This window comes from Astatotilapia calliptera, chromosome 17, assembly GCF_964374335.1.
Source record: "Astatotilapia calliptera chromosome 17, fAstCal68.1, whole genome shotgun sequence".
NCBI classification, from domain to species: Eukaryota; Metazoa; Chordata; class Actinopteri; order Cichliformes; family Cichlidae; genus Astatotilapia; species Astatotilapia calliptera.
The window spans coordinates 39,368,205-39,396,036 of record NC_137438.1 but is presented as its reverse complement, the minus strand read 5'-3'; the positions used below and the strand labels follow the sequence as shown (position 1 = coordinate 39,396,036).

General features: G+C 42.6%; 1 protein-coding gene and 1 long non-coding RNA gene across 3 annotated transcripts; both read left to right on the top strand.

Moving 5' to 3' along the window:
- The first annotated feature begins 53 nt into the window (after positions 1–53).
- LOC145421346 (uncharacterized) lies at positions 54–8,703 on the top strand. Its single transcript, XR_013902681.1, has 4 exons — positions 54–1,629; positions 2,367–2,415; positions 3,276–3,459; positions 7,020–8,703. It is a non-coding gene; the product is annotated as an uncharacterized LOC145421346 (long non-coding RNA).
- Positions 8,704–9,153: 450 nt separating this feature from the next.
- Positions 9,154–26,370, top strand: mllt1a (MLLT1 super elongation complex subunit a). Of its 2 annotated transcripts, none has more exons than XM_026146382.2 (12): positions 9,154–9,300; positions 15,279–15,459; positions 16,023–16,105; positions 18,282–18,425; positions 19,951–20,076; positions 22,125–22,769; positions 22,989–23,079; positions 23,229–23,340; positions 23,889–23,988; positions 24,363–24,431; positions 25,383–25,454; positions 25,558–26,370. In XM_026146382.2, exons 1-12 carry the CDS (start codon positions 9,289–9,291, stop codon positions 25,681–25,683), a joined length of 1,761 nt encoding a protein of 586 aa, XP_026002167.1. In that variant the 5' UTR covers positions 9,154–9,288; the 3' UTR covers positions 25,684–26,370. The 2 variants fall into 2 exon arrangements, with proteins under 2 accessions (XP_026002167.1, XP_026002166.1); XM_026146381.2 differs by having other exon boundaries at positions 24,363–24,440; positions 25,558–26,027.
- The last annotated feature ends 1,462 nt before the right edge of the window (positions 26,371–27,832 follow it).

The window sequence follows — 27,832 nt, the reverse complement described above, 5'->3', positions numbered from 1 at the left end:
GGTTGTGCAGGAAAATTCCAGTACTTCAGTATATTATGAATATTCAGACTATTTCAGAATACTCAACACTACTATCCATGTCATGAAATGTACATGCACTGAATACATGTACCTAACAAAGTGTTTTTAGGTGTTATCATATTGTCAGCAGTGGATAATTAACCAGTCTGAAGCACAACCACACAGACAATAGGACAGAGAACATGCACGGATCAAAGGAAATGAAATATGAAAATAAAAACCCAAACAAAACCTTAACAGCAGCACAGAAGTTGGTATCCTGAGAAACAACAATAATAATAATATGAAGTAATCACTGATTAAATTTGGGAAAAATATAATCCAGGGACGTGTGATGTTTATTAATCAGTCAAACCTGGAAAAAAATAACTTGGCTACAGTAGATAGAAATGAGGATAAGGAGTTTATTTTAAACTAACATATGGCACAGAAATATATTAGTCACCATTAGAATCCTGTACAAACGTATACAGATGTTGTAGAGGCTTTTATTATACCAGACTTTAATATAAAGAAGGCAAAAGGATCAATGATGGACTTTCAGTATACACAGGAAAATGGTTGCAATATTATTAACTGTCCAGTGGGTTGAAGACACGAGACCATTAAGATCAGTAATTTGTTCAGATTCCAGTTCATCGTTAGTAAGTTTACAATGCAACCATGCAGAAAGTCGACCAGAAATCTTAATAGAAACTCAACAAACACCATGCAGAGTAAACATAACAGGACTAATGATTAACTTTTGTATGGCCACCAGCATATTATAGTGTTAAGGGAAATGAAATGGCAGATAAGGCTGCAAAAAAGAGCCACTGGAAAAAGATTAGTGCAATTAATTATCAGCTGTAGTAAAACAGAAATAAAAAAATCAATTAGAACAGAAAATAAAGGAGAGATTGCAAAAATAATGGGAGAAAGAAAGGAAAGGACGGTGGTTTTATAAAATCCAAAGGAAAACTGGAGAAATGAGAAACAATCATTTCACGTCTCAGATTTGGGCACGCTGGGATAAACGGAACACTTTTCATTTTAGGGAAACATTGCACCGGAATATGCGAGCGCTGTGCTGAGACAGTAGCTCATGTTATATTACACTGACAGGAGTGTGAGGAAGAAAGAGAAGACAACTGATTCAAAACCTAAATACAATCAAACTCAAACTAGATTTAATTGGATTTGCTTAGAAATAACTGAAGTACTAAAAGCTATCGAGCAATATTTAACTAGCATGATAGGATCTAATCCTTAAGTGACAGTCTGGTCTGCTCTCCATACCAGTTGGTGGCGGTAATGCACGAAGTCGTTGTTTGTCAACCGCCAATAAACACCAAGAAGAAGAAGAAGAAGAAGAAGGCGCTAACTTGAGCTCCGGTTGGTGGCGCTAATATACCATAACCACACTGATGACGACGACGAAGAAGAAAATAATGGAGCGCTCTCTCTTGATTTCAACATCGTTTTTGTTTTGTTTTTTATTTCTATTTCATCTATTCATAAATAACAGATATCAGTGGTTTTTATTATAATTTTGTCGTGTCATGTACACGAAGGGGAGCGAAAAACGGAGGCTGGGCAGATGCTCCACGAAGAAACACGAAGAAACAGGTAACAGGTAAACCTCAGTGGCTGCTGCTCAATGTTCGACAGGGAGCTGTGACACTGACTGTGTATATTTTAGTGTTTCTCGGTGGAAGAAGTTCCGGTTAGAAAGGGAAGGAAAGGTTTTTAATATGTATATGTATATATATGTAAGGCGCTAACTTGAGCTGGGGGGCAGGTAGGGCACTAACAGGAAAAAGGTTGGTACAAAGACAAACTTTCGTTTCTTATTCTCATTTAAAATGTCTAACTTTTAATAAATATTTCTCTGAATCTTACACCCAAAGTTTGAATCTGATGTAAAATGTATAGAAGTCCATTACTGTATATAGTAACTATTAAGTTTAATATATACCCTAGTAAGCAATAGTACTTTTTCCTTTGGCAACCATCTGTGCAGTCTGCAGTTCTGTTGAAGAAAGATGTTGAATCTATTTAATTATTGTGGAAAAATAAATGATTTCTGTGCATTTTTTATTTATTTATTCATTTTTTGCATGTACATTAAATTAAAGTTGACTATGTCGATTAAGCATCACGAGGCAAGGGGGGTGTCCCTATTTTTTTTTCTGGAAGTTGGCAACCCTATTAGTTAGGTTGTTTAATATTTCTGCTAAGCTCTCTTTAAAATTTAGAATAGGGAGGATGGTGTTGGTTTAAGTTTGCAGTGTATTTTTTGCATATATATATATATATATATGTGTGTGTGTGTGTGTGTGTGTGTGTTTGTGTGTGTGTATCAGAGGACTTCATCTACGGGGGCCAAAGACTGCTACCGCAGTTCAAGGGAAGGTAATAGACAGCCTAGTTATCATACTTTTACATCCACACATTTCTAGGCCAAAGTAAACATTTTATAATACACATTTTATATACAAGGAAATAGATCTGTTACTTTAAGGCCACTTGAAAAATGACCAAAAAAACCTATTTTGCATGGTTGCAACGTTCCAAGTAGAGCTTCAACATGCAACAAGAAGAAATGGGAGTGAGGCAAAACATTTTTTTGAGCAATTTATTGAAAACAACTGTTAAACTGAAACAGGCTGTTTTACAGCTGATCAAACGTTTAGGACCACTTGCCTTTAAAAGGCAAAATCTGTGCAAAAATGGGGATTCATTGTCCTTTTCTGTCAGGCAGTCACACTGTCATGACGCTCTGATGGCTAAGGAAAAAAAAAAGTTCCCTTTTTAAACGTGGTCGGGTTGTTGAACTGCATAAGCAGGGTCTCTCACAGCACGCCATCGCTGCTGAGGTGGGATGCAGTAAGACTTTCATTTCTTAAATGATCCTGAGGGTTATGAAACAAAAACTCAAGTGGAAGACCCAAAAAAAGTCACCAGCACTGAGCTGGAGGATCCAACTGGCTGTCCGTCAAGACACTGGACGATCCTCGACCCAAATTAAGGCCGTTACTGGCGCCGACTGCAGCCCCATAACAATCAGACGGCACCTGAGACTGAAGGGCTTCAAAAACAAAAAAACGTCTTTAAAGGCCTCGTCTCCTTGAACGCCACCAGAGAACGCCAACGAGAGCACCAAGCATGGGACACTGAAAGGTGGAAGAACGTTTAAGTGGTCTTAAACTTTTGATCAGGACTGTAGTACCTCATGAAATACAGTCCTGATCATGATCACGTCTGTTTTTCAGATCAACAGTGGACAACAACAGTTACTTCAAGGCATTTAATAATGTAAGGTAACCCCTTACAAAATTAGAGATGGGAAACAGTGGGAAAGAAGAATTCCCTTTTTACAGGAAGAATCCTCCAGCAGAAGCTCGGGGAGGGATACATAACATTACAACATCAGGACAAAATTCAGTTTCAAATGAGGTAAATTAATAGTTGTTGGTTTAATGTACAGTTTTTATGAAAATTTATTTTCCCCTTCTTTCACGAGCTGCTGCCAGCAGTTACAGATTTCTTTAGATGGTCAGTTTTATTAATGCATGTACTGCACATACACGACCTCTGAGTAGTTTTATAGCCATTTAGCAGCAGAGCTGTAAATAACGATGTAATTTTGCTACTTGCTGTTACTTAGTATTGATATTTCCTCACAGCAGAAGCTTTCCACTTTTGTTGTGTTATAGCACATTTCACACACCTACTACTCTCTATCAAAATATAGTCAAAGTGCTAAAACCACAGTTATGTACCAGCAGATAATGATCATTTTACCAAACACAGACATTTTGCTGTTACTTTTATTGCTGTGCATATTAACGAGCTTAGCTCTCATATTCTGGATCGTACTAGATAATGTGCAAATCGATCTGAGAAGTTTGTGTTTTCAATTGATAAGAAGAGTTTATCTTACTACTTCTGCTGCATAACAGGAAAGAAAGACGGGGAACATAAGTTAGCACTGGATATTAGCCAAAGAAAAACATCATCTTTAATATCAGTGTAGCAGCATCAAGCTGTTTGTGTGTTTGCACAGAACAGTGAAGGTTCGCCTGAGGAGTGAGTGCAAATCAGTTTGTCATTTGTGAATTTTGTTTACAGTTTCTTCAGCTTTTCATTTTCTAAAACTGAATTTCTCTCTCTGTGCGAGCTCCTGCGTTCTGCTCTCGTCATTAGTTGTGAAATGCTCGAGTGTTGCAACTTCATCAAAGGGAGTAATGCAGAAGTCACATATCACTTAGTGTCACGCCTATTGGAACAATATGTGTACGGTAAAAACCCTACAATAATAGAGAGTGACTACATGCACTCTGAGATGCTAATCTTTCACAACCCCAACAGGAGGATTCGAGAGAAGTCTGATCAAAGCTGGTGAGGCTAAACGACACGGGCTAATCAACAGGACAGAAAACTGAATTTACACTAATCCAGTTCCTAGAGCAGGTCCCATGTATTTTCAAAAAACAAATGTGGCACAAAAGTGCCAAAAAGCACAAAATATCCAAGGACCAAATTGGAGTCACTGGGCGGGGCTACCACAGGAAATTCACCACTGATTGGCAGATGCAGTTACTATGTAACAATTGGCTCTCAGACCTGTCAAAATGTGGGCTAGTTCTGAAGACACACTGGCACCGTGTTGTTGGAAATGAGATATATATGAGTGACTGTAGTCGGTCAGAAACAAATATTTTCTGTCTTCAGGTTGTTTGTAACAGAAATGCGCTCTCTCACTTTGAGATATTTATGGGGATAAAGTTGCATTAAAGCCCAGTCCAGACTGCTTGATGGCCCCGACAGAGGTTTATAATAATAATAATGATAATGAACTTTATTTATAAAGCACACTTAAAACCAAGGGTATGCCAAGGTGCTTAACAAGTAACATAGAGAATAAAAGGAACATAATAGAAATGGGACCAAAGCAAGTACTAGGTTTGCAAGCAAATAGCTGTCACTGATACATAGGAAAGCAGCAGATACAGAACAAACAAGGAATTAAATGAGCATAAAAGTGCATCATATAAAATCATAACAGAAATGTTAACTAGAGGGAAAGGCAAGATTGAATAAGTGGGTTTTTAGTCGTGATTTAAACAGTGCAATAGAATCAGAGGCGCGGATATCAAGAGGACGGGTATTCCACAGTACCGGGGCAGCCAGAGCAAACGCACGGTCACCCCGGGACTTCAGCCGAGATCTGGGTTGGGTCAGAAGTAGTTGAGTGGCAGATCTAAGTGTTCTAGCAGGAGTATGTGGCCTGAGAGGTTCACTAAGATAACTCAGCGCTAATCTATTAATAGTTTTGAATGTAAGGAGTAATATTTTAAATTGAGTACGGTACTTTATGGGTAGCCAGTGCAAGCCAGCTAGAATACAGCAAAATTTCCTGGTACCAGTCAAAAGGCGGGCTGCTGCATTTTGGACTGTTTGCAGTCTAAGAAAAAGAGAAGAGGGACGACCGTAGTGCAAGGAGTTACAATAATCCAACCTGGAGGTCACAAAAGTGTGAATAAGCTTCTCCAGGTCCTCATGCAGAACATAATGCCTAGCCTTAGAGATAAGGTGCAGTTGGTGGAAGCTAGATCTCACTACAGCAGACATTTGCTTATCGAGTTTGAGCGAGCTATCCACCAGTACACCCAAGTTACTGACATAGTCACAGGAAGAGCTAGCAAAGGAACCCAGGGCAGCACAGAGTTCGACACAAGGGATTTTACTGTTGAACACCACAGTCTCAGTCTTCTTATCGTTTGAAACGAGGGAATTACTCAGGAACCATTCTTTGACCTCCCGCATGCATTCTTGAAAGTAGTGCAGGGACACAGCAAGGTCGTCAGTAAGTTCAAAATAGATCTGTATGTCGTCGGCGTAACAGTGGAAGGCGATATTGTATTTTTCAAAGATTGCACCTAGAGGGAGCAAATACAACGAAAAGAGAATAGGGCCTAAAACTGATCCTTGAGGTACACCGCAGCAGACTGGTGCAGAGGAAGTGGAGAAGGTGCCTAAGTTAACTGATAAGGATCTATCAGCAAGGTATGATTTAAACCAGTCGAGGGCAGTGCCTCTAATACCCACAGTGTGCTCAAGTCTTAGTAATAAAATGTTATGGTCCAGCTCATCAAAAGCCAAAGAGAGGTCCAATAAAACTAGGATCATAGAGCGTCCAGTATCAGTAATTACAAGAATATCATTAAGAACTCTAACCAACGCTGTTTCAGTGCTATGCAATGGCTTAAAAGCAGATTGAAATTTCTCAGCAATATTGTTCGTGTCCAAGTACGCCTGGAGCTGGGAGAGAACTAGTCTCTCCAGGATTTTTGGCAAGAACGAAAGCTTAGAGATCGGTCTGTAGTTTAAAAGGTCATAACAGTCAGAGTTTCTTTTTCTAAGAATCGGGTGGACTACAGCATGTTTAAAGGCCAAAGGAACACAGCCTGAGAGCAAGGAAAGGTTCATAAGAAATAGGATACTAGGTCCAATTACATCACAATAGTCCTTAGCTATGTGAGATGGAAGAATGTCAAGCACAGTATTGGTGTTATTCATTTGATTAACTAGCCGCTTAAGAGACAAAAGTGATGTCAATATAGCTTCAGAAACTCTTGTATAAATTAATGTACGAACCACACGTTATCTCAGTAGCAGATAAGGTGAGCAGCAGCCATCTTGGTTATTTACAAAAGATCCACAGCATCCTCAGTGTATTTCCATCAAACCTGCCCTGTATTAGATGAATGTTTGTGATTGGCCTGACACAAACAGGGCTGTGTGGAAATGTGCAGACGGATGCCTTCTGCACGAGCTAAAGAAACATGAGCTCTCTTATTCATTTGGTTCCCAGGCTATATTTATTATCCCCCCCCCCCCCCCCCCACCTTTTTTTTTAAATAAACAGTATAAGATATTGTTTTTGGTTGTGTGCGAATTTTTGTACAGAAATAAGTTTCCTGCCTAAAGAAAAATTGTGTTTGGTTTCTCAGATTGGCTCAAGTTCAGCTCACCAAAAGCCGGAAGCGATTTAATAAGGCACACACTAAATGGGAGTGGTGAGTGACTGGATCTGTTATGGCAGTGCCATTTAGAAGAAACCTCTCCTCGCTGCAGCCGTGTTGGTAATATCAGATAGAAAAATAAATAAATAAAAGCTCCTTAAATGCATGGTGACTTTTCTTTCCCCTGAAAGTTTTACTTCTATCTTTGCTGTTGTGAAATCCTCCTGTAAATTCAGGCTGCCATGTCTGCTCCTTATGTCTCTTTTAAGCCTTTTGTGGATCCGGATGTTCTCTTTATTGAGGAATCCACAAACAAAGCTGAGCAACCTGTTTATTTAAAAAGGCCCATGCTGTGTGTGAAATGTGTGCAACTTTGTCTTTGTGTCTCTTGCTAAATGTTCGTGATTGTTATTTAAACACTCCCTCTCCTCTTCCTCTGTTCACCACAGGGCAGACAGATAGACAACCACACACTTTCACAACTTACTTAAAGACTAATTTATTATTTTGTTTTGTTTTTTTCATTTCCAATACCCAGTTTCCTGGGAAAATATTATATTTTCAACTGTGAATCACCAGATTTGTTGTATTTCTGTTCTGTGTACCAACACTGTTTGTTATTCATTTGTTACTCCTCTGTTCTCTGTTTTCTTGTCTCCCATCTCTAATCTGTTGCTCTAACATTTTTGTTCACTGCATCTTTCATTTCTCTCAAACACACACGTATCTATCCTTTCCATTCCAGGTTATTGGCTGTACTTGTCCTGCTGATTTAACTATAGTAAAACTCTGTTATCTGTAAATCTGGTGGGATTTTGTCTTTCACTGCATGTTGAAAAGGGGATTTTAAAGGTTGACATCTCAATATAAGCTGGACATGTCTGACAGCCTGGTCGTACTTCTTTTCCTCAAATTTGACTGAGAGGCAGGCTGGATCACTTTGAGCGGCAGGAGAAGGAGAAGGGGAGGCATCAAGCCAGTGAGAGAGTGGTGACCTTCTGTCACAGAGCTGAGGCCCGATAATCTCACATCAAAGTCTCAGCTCAGACTTGACTGCAATGGGCCCTAACTCCCTGAGTCTGTATAAAAGAAACGTCTTCAATTAGAAGACATAGCGCTTTCTTTTCAGATGAAACTTTTGAAATGGAGCTAGTGCACCGAGCCAGTCGAGACATAGTCGTCTAAGCTCATTACAGCCACCTGGGGAGTTGGAGCTTTGGGCAAAATTAAGTTTATTCAGATATACCCTGGTGTATGTGGATAAACTTTTATCTTGATGACACATAAAAGTTTGTGCAACCATAAACTTCCTTTTTGAGTCTGCCCATGCTTCAGACACAGCAGGATAAGATTGCATCAGAACTGGCCATAAAGAAAAACCCCCACAAAAAACAGGTTTTGCAGGCTTTAGCTGACATCAGTGACCTTTAAATGCTTGCTTTTTGCCAGTGCAGGAAGCGTTCGGGTCATTTAAAGCACTGTAACGCATTGCAAGTGAGGCAGTGCATTGAAAGTATTCTGCAAAGTCATAATACTCTGCGTGAATAGCAGCTCCTATACATATTCTGTATTTATTGGATTCATATTTATGATTATTTTCAAATTGTTATTGAACTATCTGCCATATTTTAGACTCTTATTACATTTCCTAAATAAATGTGGTGTAAAAACACTCTGTGTGTCTGTGTTTACTGACTTTCCAGTGGGTTAGATATGAAGCTGTAGTTTTTAATAGGGCAGTTTTTACAGGGCAGGCAAAGAAAGACATTTTTTAAATTTGTAAATATAAGAGGATTGTAAGAGTAAGATTAGGCTGATTGTTAGTGCCATCGATTTTGCGTTTAGGACAGGAAGAGAAATGGGTAAAATCTGAAACCCAATACGATCGAACCCCGATTAATCAATTAGCATGCTGTGCATTTTACAATTGAAACAGAGCTGTAGCCATTGGGACAAGCTCGCTGTCACTCCAGAGAACCACCAGAAAATGCTTTAATTGTATTTGCAGCTCGGGGACTGGCCCGCCTTTGGCGATCGCTGGTTGGCTCCTTTCAAGAGCGCTTCCATTTGCCGTTCTCCTATTGGCTGAGAGAGCTTTCTGTTTTGGTAGCCTGCCAGATGCCGTCTGCGAGGGGAGGGAGCCGTCTGCCTTCCGCTTTGGGCAGAAGGATAGACACACAATGAGTAGACGAGGCTGGGTAGAAGCTCCACTAACGCCGCTGTAAATATATCCATCATTCACTGAGGCCAGAGAAACATGGAGAACCAGGTAGAGTGGCTTTTGTGTCTCCCGATGCTATATGAACTTTTCAGGCTGTAAATGGCAGCAGGCTAAGCGCTGGCTGGTCAGGAATGAATCCTCTGTTCTGCTAGCCAGAAGAAAAAAATGCTCCTGCTGCTAATGAACTCGTAGTTGTTTGGCTCTGGAGCTATGCTAGCTGGGCACTCATACATCGGTATTTACCGCTAGCTGAGCTCAGTCTACTACACCATTCAGTCAGTACCGCTGCATAGCTCTAGCCACAGCCAGGCACACAAAGAGAGCTACAGCTACTGCTTTGCTGGCTTTAAACAGCACATGCACAACATTAAACAGCACGAAGACCAGTCTCAAGTCGAGGTTTTGTACCGCCGAGCTAAGCTAATCTACCTATGAGGACAGTGTCGGCCGTTGGCTAAAAGCTAAGGAGTCGCTACAAGGCGCCGGGAGAGAGAAACCTGGAGAGGCGGGTGTTGTCTCCAGTGCCAGCGGCCTGAAACCTTAACATACAAAGCAAATAAAACCAGCAATCTGCGTACATCATGCAGTGTCTGCATTATTTGCCAGCACTTGGTTAATGTTTAATGGTCATCACCTTCGTGTGGCATGGTGAAAAACTGACAGGCTCCATGTGTGGCAAATGTTGAGTCCAGTAAAGATTTGCTGCTTATTATAAAGCAGAGAATCCTCAGTATAAAACATAATTTTAAAGGCTGGTCTGTGAACTTTGTGATCTTGCAGTGTCGTGCCTCGACATTTTGTGCAATCCACATATAAATTTGCGCAGTTAAAATTTATGACACCATAAAAAGGTACCTAATTTATTTCACAGAAACAGAAAAGGGGCTAAACCAAATTACATATCTGCTAACTGTAAAGTAGATGCTGCTGAATGGGTTACTCTCAAAATGCCCGAGGCTATTCAGGACTTATTTCAGATGGCTAGGCCACACACACCCATGGAAAGTGGCTCAGCCACTTTCTTGGAACGGGTCTCCGCTCAGCTTTGGCCCCTTTGAAGTTTTAGTGCATCCAGAGGAAGTCTCCTGCTACAAGTTAAATGCTTTCTCTAGCTGTACTTGTGCTACGCATGTTACCTTTGTTACATAGGCAAGATTTGCAAATAGCTTTTCCAAACACTTTACACAAATATCACACGCACTGGCATTTCATGTGTACACATTCAAATTCTACCTTGATCAAGGGCACACCGATGTCATTTTGTAGTGTGTTCCCATTGAACGGAGTTGCTTTGTTCCTAAAAGTGTTTGTAGTGAGTATGTCTGGCCTCACTGATCCAAATGCACTTCAGAACACTGAGATATATTTGCAAGGTTGTTGGACTAGATCTCATTAGGTTTAAATTGCTCTTTCAGACTCAGAGAAGGATCAAGTTTAGACTAAAAATGGGGAATTCAATTTATTGCATAGTCCAACATCATGACATTAGCAGCGGGATAGCAGCTTGATTAGTCATACAGCTTTCTGTGTGGACAGCAAAGGAGCCTCTTTTTTTCTCTTCTCTCGTGCTCTGATCTTTGTGGCATGAACGCTGCAGTTGAGATGACAGGATGAGTGGTCGTGCAGCTTTTCATAATCCTCACACGCTCGTTCGCACACCCTATTTCCAATGCTCACTTGTTTTCTTTGGGTGCTGCAGATAGGCTATTTGTGACTCCCCTGTGGCTCCCAGGGATTGACCATTTTCCAGTACAAGTAACTGTTTCACCTCTATCCACGTTATCTCGTAGATTGTGCGGTACGGGGAAAGAGTTCAGCATCCCCACAAGACAACTGGTGTCGCGCGCTTGTTCGTCCCCTTTCAGGCAAACTTTCTGACTTTTATTTTAATCGTTCATTTGCTGGAAGAGATTAACACGGTCATGAGGGGTGTTATTTACATGGCAGCTGGGAGTTCATTGTTTTCATGGGAGCCAGTGTGTCTGCCAAAATTTGTATTTCCCCTCAATTGAAGCACTGTGTGAGTGAAAGAGAGAGGGGGCATGCACGCATCATTTCAATATCGGTGGCTTTGTGTTATTTATTTTTTTTATCCCATGCTTTGGCTTTGATGGAAGTTAGCTGAATAACTGTGTCTCCACACGCCTGTTTGCCCAGCTTATTTTAGTAGAACTAAACTGTTTGACACTCTGGTTCCTGTGTATCTGCACCAGTGTTGAGTTCATTTCGTGTCTTCATAATTCTGGCTTCTTGTTGTCATAAAGTTTAAACTGTTTAAATATTAGAGGAATTTTTTCCTTCTTTTTTTGTATATTCAAAATCATCTTGAATGTTGTGGTGAAATTTTCGTTGCTTCTGATTTGGTTTGGGACTGCTCATAGAGAGGAACATCTGAATATGTCACCTTAGATTTGGAAATGTGTAGACGACAGAGATTTAATAGCTTAATTTATCAATTAACAACTGAAGAAAATAAATCTATAAACTAACTGATAATAAAAATAGATGTTAATTGTAAACTTTCCTGCAACTGCACCAACAAAATGTGTTTAATGGAAGAGTACACTTCTTGTTTCATCGTGTTACGGCGTTATCAATAAATCGGCCGATTGTTTTCTTAAATGATGAGTCTGAAAATGATCCAGTCTAATAATCAAGGTAGTGGTGTCAGATGACTTGCAATGTTCAGCCATCACCCCACAAAAATATTCAGTTTATTGTCAAAACAAATGAGAAAATATTTCTCAATTCAGAAGGTGAAACGGTAGAATATTGATATGGACTCGAAAATGTTTTGATTGATCTTTTTAGTCATCAAAAACTTGCACTCATTTTCTGACTATCAGCTAATTAACTGCTTACCTCGGGACGGGGTTCTCTGTCTCGTTCTCTTAATTCGTTTCATTATTATTATATTGCACGCACTCCTGGAGCCAATTGCTTTTTTTCTGTCAATTTTTTTCTGCTTAAAAATTGTGAGAAGAGATTTTTTCCTCTGATTCTTCATTTTGCTAAAGGATCAATCATAATATCAGAGAATGAAGAAATCCTCAAATTCCCTTGTTTTAGTTTTTATTTATATTTAAATGTTTTTAAACTTTACCTGTTACTGAAATCACTTAATTTTAGCGCTCATTCTTTTTTGTGTGTTTCTGAAGCACAATCAGCATCTTCCTCTTTGGCTCGTTGTCATCCTGATTTTTATGTTTGCTTATCACAACCCTGATTTTTTTTTAAATTTTTTTTTTTAAAACCAGCTCCTCGGGGGGAGGGGGGGCACTGATGATTGGAGGGAGTCCATGGCAGCTCGCTGTGGGTGTGGTGGAGTCTGGAGTTTAAGGGCATTACTGCCACAGAATGGCCGGGCAGAGCGCCAGGCGGGGAGGTGTATGTGCATGCCTGTTTGTGTGTGCGTGTTTGTGTGCGTTCGTGCTGGGGAGTGCCAGACCAGCTCATCTCAATCCTGTCCCCTCTAATCCCCCCGCTCGGTCCCAGCTCACGAGCTCCTCGGTGCAGGGGCCAAATCCCCACATTCTTCAGTCCTCCCCTGGACATAAAGTGCCTTTCTGTCCCCCGCCCGCCTCCACCCCTCGCTTCCCCTCCTGCGCTCTATCTCCACCAGCGCTGTGTCACTTGCGTGGCCCGCTGCTGTCATTGTTCTTGGCAGACAGTTGTGGCCCAACAACGCGACCCTCTTCTGGACAAACCTTTTGAGATTGTTCTGCTCGGGCACCTAATCACTCCCATTCCACTGGGAGCGTCCCTGCATGAGTCCGGCTTTGTTTCTGTCCGGCCCCTTTCCACTCGAGTGTCGAGTCCTAACACTCGAGAGATTCAGAGGTTTTGTTCAAGGTGGAATCGCGACCCAATGAATAATTGCTCCGTGGATTAATCTTACAACTGGCTTTGCTTATGTTTATTTCATAAGCTACCTCAGCTTGGAAGGTGTCTTTGCTGCTGTAATTTGTCACTGCCAGGGACCGGGATGCAGCCAATAGCACAGGGCTTTGACTTACAGTCATTATCGATTGTAATGCAGTTGATAATTGACTTAAAATCTGTAGACAGTTGTTATGATTAATAGCCGACTCTATAAAACAACTGAAGTAAAGGTAAGCGGGTTTGTTTAAAGGTCACGGTGACGTCATCGCCCCAAAAATGAAAGATTTCCAGTTTTAATCGTATTTAATGGTTTTGCAGTTGGATGCAATGTTTTCAGGCCCAAAGCAAAAGCTGTTGTTTAGCCAAGTGTCGGAAACCCAGAGATTCATTATGATGTTACAGAAACATGGGAACAGCACAGAGGAGAGATGGCCGACAAAGTCTGGCTGTAGTTGTTAAACTGACTGAAAATCTTTGCTGTGTTCAGTGATGCTGAGTTTTATTAAGCTATTAAACTATTTGTTAGTAAAATATAAAAATGAATGAACTATTCCATTAGTATTTATTTCCTCTTTATTTGCTAGCAGGGTACTTTAGTGTAAGCTAGTACTGAATGATGTTAAAGGCAAAAAAATCTGAGTATGTCAAACCAACTTAAAACTGTGTGAGCTGTTTTTGTTTTCTTCTTCTTAATCATTAATTGAGCAGTTTAGCAGTTAGCACATTCACCTTGCATGTGAAAAAAGTGTGGTTTGAGTCTGGGAGGCTACACAAACCCAGCCTCAGGGGTCACGACCTTAGTGCCTGTCCCAAGCCTGGATAAATGGGAGGACTGGATCAGGAAGGTCATTCGGTGTAAATCAGGCCCAATCACACATGCAGATGTCTCTCTGTGGTGATACGTTCAGAAATAAAGGTGCTGCCAAAAGCACCTTCTCCTTTATCATAAATCTGTGATATCAATCCTTAGAAACCCCCTGCCTCAGATCTAATGCAAAGAAGGGCGTTCCTTTCATCCTCAGATCTTTCTTCATAAGAACAGATAAACTACCGCAGATTTGTTTTAAAATTAATTTTAATTTGTGGGTCACATAGTGGTGCATTTAATGCTGTCACCTCCTGAGTTTGAACCCCCGGCCGGCTGGGGGTCTTTCTGTGTGGAGCATGTACCCGTGTGCCTGCATAGTCCAAAGACATGCATGATTGGTTAATCAGTGATTCTGAAATAGATGTAAGTGTGATTATGAGTCTGTTATCTCTGCAATAGACTGTCGAGGGCGTACTGGACAGCGGTTAAGAAATATGGATGGACGGACAGATATTATTTGAGTTGGCCTCACTTTTCCAGCACAGATGACATTTAACAAGCTTCTTAAATGAGTTAGGTCCAAATCAAAAGATGGTTAGTCCTCTAACAAGACAATGGAAAATGTCTGCTCAGCGTTTATGTATTTATTTTTTCACCTTTTCGCTGACTCCGAAAACCGAAAACAAGAAAGTTGCATAGAAAATAAAGTGCTGATTATTAGTTGGTTGCAAACTAGGAGGTTTATCCTGTCTGTGTCCTGTGTTGTATAGATTTAAAGCCCCTTGACTTTGGCTGATGAATAAAAACTGACCTGAGTGACAGTATTGCCTGGAAATGTAGGCAGAAGCCAGTAAAGTTCAGGTTGCTTTCGTCCCATAAAAATCTCAAGGGATTAATTTTCTGTGCTTTTCTCACTTCTACGTGACAAAATGTCAGTATGAGTTTCTCAATCTCTTAAATCTGTGTTTTTTTTTTTTGTTTTTTTTTTACAATACCTGAAATTATGGTTTTGCTCCCATGCCACAGCCTGTCCTTTATCCCGTCTTCCTTCTCTCACCCAAACCAATCACAGCAGATGGCTCCGCCCCTCCCTGAACCTGGTTCTGCCGGAGGTTTCTTCCTGTTAAAAGGGAGTTTTTCCTTCCCACTGTCGCCAAAGTGCTTGCTCATAGGTGGTCACATGATTGTTGGGTTTTTCTTTGTATCTATTATTGTAGGATCTACTGTACAATATAAAGCGCCTTGAGGCGACTGTTGTTGTGATTTGGCGCTGTGTAAATAAAACTGAATTGAACGCCTTCATTCTTGGTATTTAAAGTACTCTGTCTCTTTTCAGTGCACTGTGCAGGTAAAACTAGAGTTGGGCCACCGAGCTCAGCTAAGGAAGAAGGTGACATCAGAAGGCTTCACCCACGACTGGATGGTGTTTGTCCGAGGCCCAGAGACTGGTGACATCCAGCACTTTGTAGAGAAGGTTGTCTTCCGCCTGCACGAGAGCTTCCCCAAACCCAAGAGAGGTAGGACAGAGCAATAACGACATGTAAACATTCACACAACCACACATTTTCATTCTCTGCCAGTTTATTTTAAAATCCCACACAGTGAAAACAGCCGGTGATTTAAAAGAAAAGGCACCGAATCTTTGAGAGGGAAACAGTTTTGTTTTTCACTCCTTTTTGTGATTTTATACAGATGACACATTTCTTCCTGTTACATATGACACGTGAGAAATTGATCAGATTTCTAAATGTTGAAATGAGGTTGTTTGTTGGAGGTCAGAGTGTGGGCAGGCAGCACAAAGATAAACTGTACCGCTGTGACAGCCCAGTAGGAATATTGTTGTAATTTTCTCTTTACGCCAATTATGAGTCCACTATCATTTAATGCTAAAAACACGCAATCCTATCAGAATAAAAGCATGCTTCTCACTAGTTTGTGCCGCCGTTTTGTTTTTGCATCCCTTTAAATTAAGTAATGTGAAAATATCCGGGCATATTGTGACCTCGACAGAGTTTGTTACAGTCGGTGGATTATTTATTTTCTTTATTGGGGGTTAAAAAACATATTTGTCTCTCTGCAGTATGCAAGGAGCCTCCGTACAAAGTGGAGGAGTCGGGCTACGCAGGTTTCCTCATGCCTATTGAGGTTTACTTCAAGAACAAGGTGAGAATACCTGAATGCATTAGAAAATGTTAGTTTTTCTAAAAGTTCATTTTTACACGTGGCTGAGCTAAAATGGTTAAAACAGGAAAAAGCAGAGAGAAAAATCTGTGATGCTCTGCAGAGATCTGCAGGAAAACTGGGGGGGAGGTAAAAAAATCACTGACCGCTGCAAATAACGACACAATCACCTCCCTTAGAGATGCATCTCAGTCTGAATGGGACTTAAGGCTGCCTTTACACTCTCACAGGAATGCAGCATATAAGGAGAAATCAGGCTTTTCCAGCAATACTCATGTTAATCTGGTTAACTCCTTAACTTGATAGAGAAAACTGGGTTTCCCTTTTACTTGATGTGAACGTAATCAAGTTACCGTCTAAACCAGGAGTAATGCAATTACTTGTGGCCGTATAAAGGCAGTGATGGTTCAGAACCTCTGGTGGAAAAATATGTACACTATAAATCAGAAGTATCAGCTCTCAATGATCACATAATTGACTAATTAAAGGCTGGGCTACTTTCTATCCTCTTATGGAAAATCTAAGGTAGACGTTAGAAAGATTAGACTGGAAGCAGAGCCCCCCAAAGCTGAGTAACCAGTGATTACTGGCAAGCAATTATCAAACCTGTAGTTTATTAAACTAAGTTAAGTACGCCTGTGATTTCCACTTAGATCGGCTGCACACGCGTGATTATAAGATGAGCCATTCTGGACTTGTTAGCCGTGTCTTTCTGCACGTCTAGATCATGGCTCCACATGACAAAGTGTTGCTGGAGGATTTGAAGTCATCATGAGATGAAAGCTTTTAATCAATAGTTCTATTAAAGAGCCTCAGGACAGCTAATCAGATCAGATTTGTGGTGGCTGTCCTCTTAAAATGGCATCATGGGTACTCTGAGAGTTTGCACAGATCCGACTTGCAAAAGACCTGCATATAAACAACATGTCATAAAAACTGCCAAAATAGCCTTTGCATGAAGAGAGATGCGGGGAATATTTGGAGCACTAGATAAATTTGTTCGGTCATATCTAGAACCACAGTGTGTGCACTCTGACTGAAGCGTGGGCTGGGCGTGTGATTACAGGTGACTGCACAAGTGCAAAGGCGTTAGGAAGGTGACGTTTATGGATGGTATTATTATTTGCTGCAGACGTACCAAAACACTGGCTGGATGACTCTCGGCCTCCAGGAGCTCGTAAGAAGGAATATCCCCGATGGCGATGCAGAGCCTGCTCTCAGAGTACCCGAGTGTGCTAGCTGACACTTTTAAAATATTTTACAGGGAAAAGCAACGATGTCTTTAAAGGCAGGCAAAAAGTAACTAGAGTAATGAAAGGTGTGCTGACATCTGGTGCATTGAATCGCGTTTGTTGTGGCTCCATTTGTGATATAGTAACTCGAAACTGTCGGTTTTTAATTTGACATAAGGGCAGATATCTTACTCTTGTACTTTAAAGTAATGCGATTACCTGAATGTTAAATGATTCAAATCTGTAGCACCTTAAAGTGATGTTGCAGCAGAGTGCGCTCCTGTGGTAAGCCGTGTTATAGGATCCGTTTCACTTTAGGAGAAATGCTCGTATGCAGTCCTGTGTTAGTGAAAGGCTCGTCTGGTGTGGAAACAGTTGTTTCTATTAGTCACAGCACCGGCATCTTTATGTCAGCCATTGAGAAGAACGATGGAGGAACCGCTCTGCTTGCATTACGATACAGGGCCTGTGCACATTAGTGTGCCATCATCTTCTGTAGTCCTTTGTAATGTTAAACCTTTCAACTGCTTCCAAAATTGCAACATCCTCCTTTTAAGTGCGAGTAGCTTCTGTAAACAATGAGACGAATCTGTCAGGATGATCCAGAAAAGACTTGAAGGAAAGTGAAGAGGAAAGTAAATATTAGCTACCATTAAGCCATCATCGCGGTTACTTAAAAAACTTTATAAAGTCTTTGAAGAGTGACCTAATGCATGTGCCTGTGTCGCTCCGCTCCGCCGCTGTACAGCTTCCCTCAGGAATGTTTCTTATCAGTGCTCCAGCTCCAGCATTGTCTCTGTTCTGTTGACTTTCCGGGTTGACGGTGCAGTCATTCAGCTTTTATTGTGCGTTGTGAAATGTCTATGACTGAGTGCCACACGTGCTGTGTAAGGACTTTTAAAACCTTCATTCTTCTCCCTGTTCAGGAGGAGCCCAAAAAAGTGTGTTTCAACTACGACCTTTTCCTTAACTTGGAGGGCAACCCACCAGTCAACCACCTGCGCTGTGAGAAGCTCACCTTCAACAACCCCACCAAAGAATTCAGGAGAAAGCTGATCAAAGCTGGAGGGGTGAGGCTGCCTGACACTTTGGCTCGTAGCCAGGCTGACTGACTGAGAGCTAAATGGCTGATCAAAGTGAATATCAGACGCTAATAGTAGCGAGTGCGGCACACTGTATTTTAGCGTTAACGTGGGAGGAGTTGTTGTCTCGAAGTGTTTTTTTTCCTGTTCTCGACTCCCATTTTAATCCTTTAAGAGCCGCAGATAACCCGCATTGAGGAGATCACTTAAAGTCTTAAAAAGCATTGATTTACTTTAAAAAGGGGTCTTAGAAGGAATTAAACCCTGAGATTTCACTTTGAAAAGTATGTTTCTTCTTCTTTGTGCTCTTTTTGTGTGTGTGTGTGTGTGAGAGAGATCGGGAGCTGCTGGGATGTTACACACTCCTTTGCCCGAACGCTAAATAGGGGATTGTGTGAATACGAGGACGCTGAATCGGTTTAGTCAGCACTGCAGCTGATAAATAAGAAAGTGTGACTTTTATCAAAACCTTGTGTAAACTTAAATAATCCACATATGCTGTAAATTGTTACGTTGTTACATTATTTAAATCAATTCTATAATTTGAAAATGCTGCAGTGTTACTGATCAAATAGCTTTTGACTCTTATGTCCCTGCTGTTTCCCCCTTTGGCTAATGAAGGGATTTTTATACAGTTTAAAAATATCTTTAATTTGGCTGAATAATGTGATCCTGTTTAGGTGACCTCACGTCAGAGATTCATTTTAACCTCCTAAGAACCGAACTCTTTCATAGCATTTTTAATTTCTTTTTGCTGTTTGGGCTGATTGAGACCTGATGGATGTAAAAACAAAGAATTACATGATTATTTTTTATTTATTTACCTGATTTTTGTTTCTGCATATTTAAAATTGTGTCCTAGGACAGTGGTGTCAAACTCCAGGCCTCAAGGGCCGGAGTCCTGCAGGTTTTAGATGTGTCCTTGATCCAACACAGCTGATTTAAATGTCTAAATGACCTCCTCCACATGTCTTGAAGTTCTCCAGAGGCCTGATAATGAACTAATCATGTGATTCAGGTGTGTCGACCCAGGGTGAGATCTAAAACCTGCAGGACCCTGGCCCTCGAGGCCTGGAGTTGGACACCCCTGTCCTAGGAGGTTAATGTAACTCCATGGTGTAGATGTGTAAATGCTGTAGTAGCCATTAACCTCCGAGCCCAGAGTAGCTGTACATTTAAGGTGCTGCACACTATGAACACTCAGTTCATTGGAAATTGATCAAACTTGAGCTGCAGGAAGTGAGGACAGTCTTTATCAGCTTTGCTTTTCGCTGTTTCTGTATCTCGGCTGCTGCAGCGCGTCTTCCTCAGTATATGCTTTAATACATTTTTATTTGCACATAAAATAAAATTCATCTATGATACATTTCTTATCTTTTATACTGATTCGGTTTGATTTTCTTTCCAAACTCACATATAAAGCCCACTTATAAATCTATCGGGGAAAATGAACATGTGTTTTGCTTCAGTTCTCAGAGCTTGCACCTATTAAAGCCTCTTTTTTGAATTTCAGGTGTTGGTGGTCCCCGAGGGGGCGGAGGCCATGTCAAGGCCAAGCCCAGACTACCCCATGCTCCCCACCATCCCCCTCTCTGCCTTCTCAGACCCCAAGAAGACCAAGACCTCTCACGTGTCAAAGGTTGGTGAAGAAATGATCCCGCTAGACCGTTTTATTTTCTCTTTGCACCTCTCTCATTCATCTTAAATTTATAATCGGCTTTATTGGTCAACTCCAACGATTGCATTTTCTAAAAACACACACACTGTCTGGGTAAAAGACATTAACAAAATCATTAAATCAGCCTTCAAAACAGCCTGACTCAGACTTCTAATCACTACCAGCTGTTTTTGAGCATCTGTATGCAGAATTACTCAGCCTGCCAGGAAAGGAGGGATATCAGAAGAAAACGGGAAACTGATCCCTTTACGTTTACTCTGCCAGCTCACAGGCCAGCACAGAACTGACCTGGTACGGTCTTTCTTAAAAGTGGGGCAGGAGATTGTCTTTCTAAGTCTATTCCTTCTCTCTTGATAAAATAAGGAGCTGATAAAGCGATAACAGGCCCCTGTGTTCTTCTCGTACGCAGTCATTTGTTAAAGCCTCACCATTGTGGCACGCGTGCAAACGAATGTCCGTCTTTATTTCGACATAGAAATGCACGTTTCATCAGTCCCATGATTATCGTGGCATGAGTGGATGTTTGCTGAGCACCAGCTCGAGCTGGAATGGTTTCATCCAGCTGTGTCCATCTGCTGACACGGAAAAACTCGGCGCAGGAAGTCTCCGAAGACGCACTTTTTCTCCAGTTTTTTAACAGTATGATAAAAGCTCTAATGTGTGCATCAACTTTAATAGTGTCACTTTGAAAAAGCTGTAAAACTGTTTGCTGATAAGTGGGCGCTGCCTGCCACAGCTCTATTAAAAGCCGCTCTGGTGACTCTGTGGCGCGTTTGTTTGCACATTTGCATTTTTATGCCTCCGTGCCAGTGACAGCTGTGGCTGAGGAAATATGCTTCGGGGTTGACGATGTGTTTTTCTGCCCCATTCTCACGACCGATGTCTCAGCAGCTCTTTGAGGAAAATTATTCACGTTTGGCACAAACTCAGGAATTGGTTAGTATCTGCTGATCAGAGTCACTTATACACCTTTTCGGTTATTTGTTGAGATCAGACAGAAATGTCAGCTTGTTGCACTCGGACTGGTTTTTCCTTCACCACTCAGTAGTGATGAACTTATGTGGGGTCAGAAGTTTGAAAGAAACCTGAAAATTATCACCTTAAAACCGATGGCTTGACCAATGATCCCATGAACTCGCTCTGCTTGGCGCGCCCAGTGCCCACTAAGTATTTCAGCAGCACCTGACGATACGCAGCACTGTTGAGGTTGTTGAGACCTGTGTCTCTCACCTCCTCTCTCTTCATACTTTGCTTCCTACTCTATAAAATTATTAATAAACTTGGTCTGAGAATTGTTAGGATTTTGCAGTGCACGACAGTCTTCTACTGAAGACTGCTGTACAGTGTAAAAGTGTGACGTCAACGGTAACGCCATCTGCAATTGGTCTTGCAGGGAGCAACCTAAACAAGTAGAAACCCTGCTAAAGGTGGTCCAGAGCTGCACGAGTCAAACTTGGAAATGTTGGAGGTTGTGGGGGGCGGCGGCTAATGTTGTTTCCGAAGCTCACTAGAAACGGAGCCATCGTTGATTTTCCGTACGCTTCGTCTGCTGCGACAAATCACGTATCACATTTGTCCAGCACCATCAATACGTTTCAGTGCGTTTCACGCTAATCGGATTCCAGCGACGCTAACGACATTCCCATCACAGCAGCTCCACATAGCCTTGCTTATTAACAGTTATAACTAGCTAATAGAATCAGCTAAGATCTCGAGCCTATTAAAGACCAAGATGCTGGGACTGGAACTGAGGATGTCCTCATTCAGCTCTGAGCGATGGTGAACTTCATACAGCTGTTAGGCAGATGTTATTCTGTTTACTAATTACTGAGACAGTCACATGTAATGTGATTACATGCCAGACTGGAAAGGCTTGATTTGGGAATCTTGGGAGGACACGGTGCGTTTGTACTCGAGGCAGCTGAGCTGATATTCTGTTTGTGGCGGTTTGAGCCAAATAGGAGAAGAGTCGATGATGATGATGATGATGATGTTGTTTCTCTCTCTAGGAACCCAGCAAAGAAGGAAGTGGAGGCAGCAGCAAAGGACCCAAACCACACAAGTTAACCAAGGAGCACCGAGAGCGGCCACGCAAGGACTCTGAGAGCAAAGCTGCTTCAAAAGGAGACAACGATAGAGACGGAAGCAGCAAGCCTGGCCGCGATCCTTCCTCTTCCTCGTCTTCAAAAAAGCCGTCAGACATCAAAGTGAAAGATGAAGTAAAGGTCCTCCCCAAGGCGGCCTTCAAGGAGCCTAAAATCACACTGAAGGACTCAAAGATGGAGGGAATGTCTCCGAAAGGAGGGGGGGCCGGTAGCGGCGGAGGAGGCGGGGGAGGAGGTGGCGGAGGGCCGCCGGAGCCCAAAGCACCGGGGAAACGACCGTCCACGGTGGAGTCTCCCAAACCGAGCGCTAAGAAGCAGAAGAAGGCCAGCTCCGAGGGGCCGAAGGGGCCCACCGGCAGCGGGGCCTTCACAGGAACCTCCCCCCGTGTATCGTCCGCAGCAAACCAGTCGTACGCTGAGAAGAAGCCTCCGAAGGAGAAGGGTCGCTGGTTCCCAAGCAAAAACGACACGCAGGAACTGAAAGAGGCCAAGAAACTACAAGACTCAGAAGAGTCGAATTCAGAGGATGAAGCATCGTCAAAATCAGAGGTAGGAGGACGAGACGGTCGCTTCAGTCAAGCTTTGAAACGGGAAAATGTTTGATGTGAAAAATTCGTTAGTTTCTCTTGAACAGACTGAGGTCTTACCCGTCCATTTAAAAGAAAAAACAATGCATCATTACATCGTGAGCCCATCTGATACTCGGTCCCATGAGTGTCGTTGTTGTCTCTTCATGGACTCGTTGATCTCTCCTCCTTCTCTTTACAGCCGTCGGTTCCCTCCAGTCCTTCCACTCAAAGCTCCAGTTCAGATTCCAGTTCAGACTCTGACTTTGAGCCGGGACAGAAACAAGGACAAGGTACGGTTCTGTCAACTACGACCCATTTCACATAAAAATAGAATTTCATTAGATACGATTATTTCATTTAATGAGCAAATTTAGACCTTATACAAATTTTGGGTGCTGAGAATGATGGAAGATGATGGTTTGTGTGACTCGTCGCTCAGGCCCCCTGCGATCCATGGTGGAGGAGATCCAGTCTGAAGAGTCCGATGATGATGACTCCACCTCAGAGGAAGAAACGCCCATCAAAACCAACCCGCCTAACCGCGACTCTCGGTCAGTCCCCCAAAACACATCCACTCTTTGCACTGTCACGCTTTCCTACACAGAAATTAGTGACAGAAACATGCACATCAGTGAAGAAGTCATTATCAGTCAGCTTACATGTATGACACGCTAGTGGGAAAGTCATGGTATGTATGTTAATGCTTGATGTTTCAATTCCATTAAACAAATACTAATGTTTTGGGCTTTTTAATTCTTTTTAAAGTATTTTTATCCTGTAAAAAAGGAGAAATAAAGCGGTGAATATGCACTGTGTCTACGGGAGAATATAAGCTGCACAATATGCATCAAACAAGTCAAAGTTGGAGCGTATTAACTGATCATTTTTCCCTTTTTATAGTTGTGCTGAGTAGCTACATGTGCAAAAAGCGTTACCGTAGTCTAATAACAGGCTGTCATATCTAGACCTGTCTGCCCACCTAACTTTCTCTTGTTGTTAGAAGGCAAATTCTACTCGAGGGTTAACTCTGCTTACAATGGACAGTGCGAGGCCTGTGTGCATGTCATTGACCTCTGACCTCGCCCTGTACCCCTGTCAGACTCAGCCTGGACAGCGAGAGCGACAGCAGCGACGGCTCCCACCGCCCCAGTCGAGACCCCGCCCCGCCCCCACAGAAACACAGCTCCTCCAATAACAAAGTGAGTCACAGACCTCACTCTGCTGCACACTTTATTAACGAGTCGTCTCATTAGAATAATCTCATTACTTGTGTCGTGTGTTTGGTTCGCACTCACTGTGGGACGAGCGGTTTGCAGTACAAGCTGTGAGTTTATTGCTTTTCTGGGGATTTCATTCTGTATGTGTGAGTTTAGTATAGATGTAGACCATAATTCAGGCCGTGTGTTTAAGGGTGATGCTTAAAGCGGTCTGTAGCCATTCACCTGGCTCGCACTTGCATTCCTGCTCCTTTTTTGCAGGTGGTCTCATCACTGCCTCTCTATCAGTATGCCCCCCCCCCCCCCCCCCCCTCTCTTACCATCTTTTACATTTTTCTGTTGTCTCTGAACTGCAGGTGTCTGTCCGAAAAAGCCCAGATTCCTCGTTTCGCTCGGAGAAGGTGATGAAGAAGGGATACGACAAGGTAGGAAGGGTAAATCAAACTTTTTATGCCTAAACCTCACACACACACGAGGCTTTCAGACAGCGTTCGGGGGCCACATTAATGGATTCAAGATGCAGTAATGACCAGTAAATTCATCCAGCTATGCAGACTGACTCTGGCCTTTGAACCTATAAACACATCTTTCTTCTTTCTTCGTTGATTAAAGTCATGTTTAAGTAGCGTTTGGTAAACTGATCTTTATTTTGTTGGAAGAGTCCAAAACTTCAGTCCCTCTAAACATGTTATGGTGTCAGTCAAAGAGAAATCCATGTCCAGCACCAACAGATTATTGTTTTTGTCTCTTTGAGTTACTAACTTCACGATGTTGATCAGACTCGTGTTTTTCTCATGATGGTAGTTATTTATTTATTGCCCCGGCTGCTGTATCTTTGTGCTTCTTACACCGCTGAAGATTTGGGACCAGATCTTCCAGATGTTGCTCCGTGAAGTATGAGAGTCTAAAACCTGCAAATGCTGCATTTAAAAGCCCCCAAAATCTGGAGAACACATGCGACCCTTTATAGATTCCCCCGTGAAGATTTATTGGCTGAGGTGGTGACTGAACCCCCATCAGCACCTCATTTAGACTAAACGTCTAAAAGCAGAAGAGATTCTTTGTTCCTGCTGTTACCTCCTGCTGGGATCGATTACCACAAAGCTAAGATGGAACATACTGATCGGTTGATAACGACAGAACTGATGCGTCTAGTCTCTGAATCAGTTTGGAGTTCCCAGTTTTCCCAGATGTTCGTCTCGTGTATGTCATGCATGTGTCCTTTATCTCCCCGATGTAGAAGAAAAATCTCTCTAGAGTCACAATTTTGTGCTGACAGAGTAGGAAGACTCTTAAACACTTTATTATCATTATTATTATTTTTAAACTCCTTGGACTTTATTCTCTCCTCTTTTCCCTCCTGTCCCATGGAGCAGGCCTACACAGAAGAACTGGTGGACCTCCACCGCAGACTGATGGCATTAAGGGAGCGTAACGTCCTGCAGCAGGTGTGTGTTCGTGCCAAAGCTAAATCACCCTGTGATGCTCTGATTCTGTGAGCGTACGGTGCTAACGGTTGCCGTGACGTTAACTGATCTTCCTCTCTCTCAGATCGTCAACCTGATCGAGGAGACGGGCCATTTCAATGTGACCAACACCACCTTTGACTTTGACCTCTTTTCACTGGACGAGTCCACCGTCCGCAAACTACAGAGCTACCTGGAGGCGACCACGTGACAGGAAGTGGAAGCCGGCCCGCGGATGGCGGAGGCGGCCTCGTCGCTGCGTCTGCTCTTTCGAGAGGAGACGGGTAGCTGGATCTGTCGCAGCTCTTTCGTGGGACTGACTGAACCTTCGAACAAGCACACACGAAGACACAACTCCACCACCTACGCTCGACGCCGGGGAGAGAACTGGAGGAGGAGCAGCGGGAGGCGTGGAAGGAGACGCCGGAGCGGCAGAACTCCGTCTGCAGTCAGGATTTTCACTACCCATCTCTCGTCTCGAGTCCGTGCAGTGGTGTGGAATTCACCCCACAACCCCTCCTCCACCCTCCTGCACCCTCATTGCTCCCGCCTCTGCAAACCTAATACTTCCCCCTCCTCCTCTTCCTCCTCTACATGCACACTCCTTACTCGGCAGAACACTCCGATTCTTCCCCCCCACCCCCGTTGTCAGCTGGAGCTCATTTCTCTCTCGACATACTCTTGAGGTGTGTGTGTGTGTGTGTGTGTGTGTGTGTGTGTGTGTGTGTGTGTGTGTGTGTGTGTGTGTGTGTGTGTGTGTGTGTGTGTGTGTGTGTGTGTGTGTGTCCGAGCACTGCTGAGGTTTAAGGGGAGATGTTGTCTTTGTGGTCACTGACTTCTCTCTGTTTGCTTGAACACAAACAGCCAGTTTGATTCTTCCCCCGAGCATACACCAACATATAAAGAATTAAGGTAGCACTTTACTTTATTAGCCACCTGTTTAACATTAATAGGCACATAAACCTCAAACAAATGGATTGTGACACACTATAATGTAGTTGTAAGCAGATGCGTGTTTCCTCGTGTTATCATATTGATCAGAGTTTAGGAGTTAAAGCCCATAAAGACTTTTTAGTTCTTCTTGTTTTAAGAGGTTTTCATGCATGAAGCAGTTTTAGGAGCAAAATGACGAGCTTTCATTTTCTTCTTCTCTTGTTTTCCTCTCACACGTTACTCAGAGCAGTAAAAGATTCACTTACTGAAAATACTACTAACGTGGTTTGGGCAAGGGTTGCAGGTGTGATGCCGGCTCAGTCGCGGCGGACGCACCAGAGCGTTAGCTGCTCTGTTTGCACGCGATCTGACACGACGAGAACGTTTTAGAAGAACGCTGCGCACCGGAGAGGTCCGGTCTGATAATTGTGCTCATTACGTGTGACAGCTCTTTGCCACTTGTTTTTCTAAGCCCGGTTTGGGTCTCTGCAGTAAAGATTTGGGGACTGGTCTTTCACTTGAGTTCATTCATTCCCCTCTGTGGCAGTAAAAGATGGCGCACGCGTCTTAGAAACTCCTGTAAATAAAAGCCAGAAAGCCTTTTAGTCCCGACTCTAAGCTACTAACAAAGGCGGCGTCCTGTAGGAGAAAAGGATCATACACTAGACAACCACTGTTATATTTCACTTTTTTTAAAATAGAAATGCGTTTCAGAGTAACATAGTCCCGTTCATGGCATTTTCTTAATGAATTATACTCATCGTCTATCTGAACAGCGGGTGTGAAACCTCATATGTAATTATAGTGTGTTATAAACCAGTTGTTGAGTATTTGCAGTGCTCGCGAATGCTCAGCGTGAGGCTTTAAAGCAAAGCGGTACCGAGATTCACGCACATGTTTGCCTCCCGGGTCCTTCCAGCTTTGAACACTGTACATGAAGACACTGAGACGTGTGCTGTATGTGTGCGTGACTGAGCTTTCTGTCGTCTGAACATCTGAAAGCGTTCTCCTCAGTTCCCCCTCTCCTTCCTCGCACTGAAAGCTGAGCCTTGACCTCCTACCAACAGCGACCCCTCCCTTCGCTCCATCCCTCCACTTCACCCCCCCCTCGTCCACCTCCTCCCTTCTTCCCATATCGGCGTGCATGAAAGGGCTCGACTGCTCGCAGCCGGAGCAGCGGAGGGTCACTCCTGAATTGCCTTTTAAGCGTTGGGTCGGGCACAGTAAGGTGGGGAGAAATGGGGGGAGGGGGGGTTTAAAAAGCCGTGAAAAAGTAGCCATACTTGTCTCCCTGATTCCAAAAATTAAAAAATAAAATAAAATAGGGGCCACGCTTTTTTACATTTTATTTTTCTACAAGTGCATTTTGTGTATTTATTCCCAGAAACCTGTGAGCTATGAATGTATATCGCTTTTACTTTTCTACG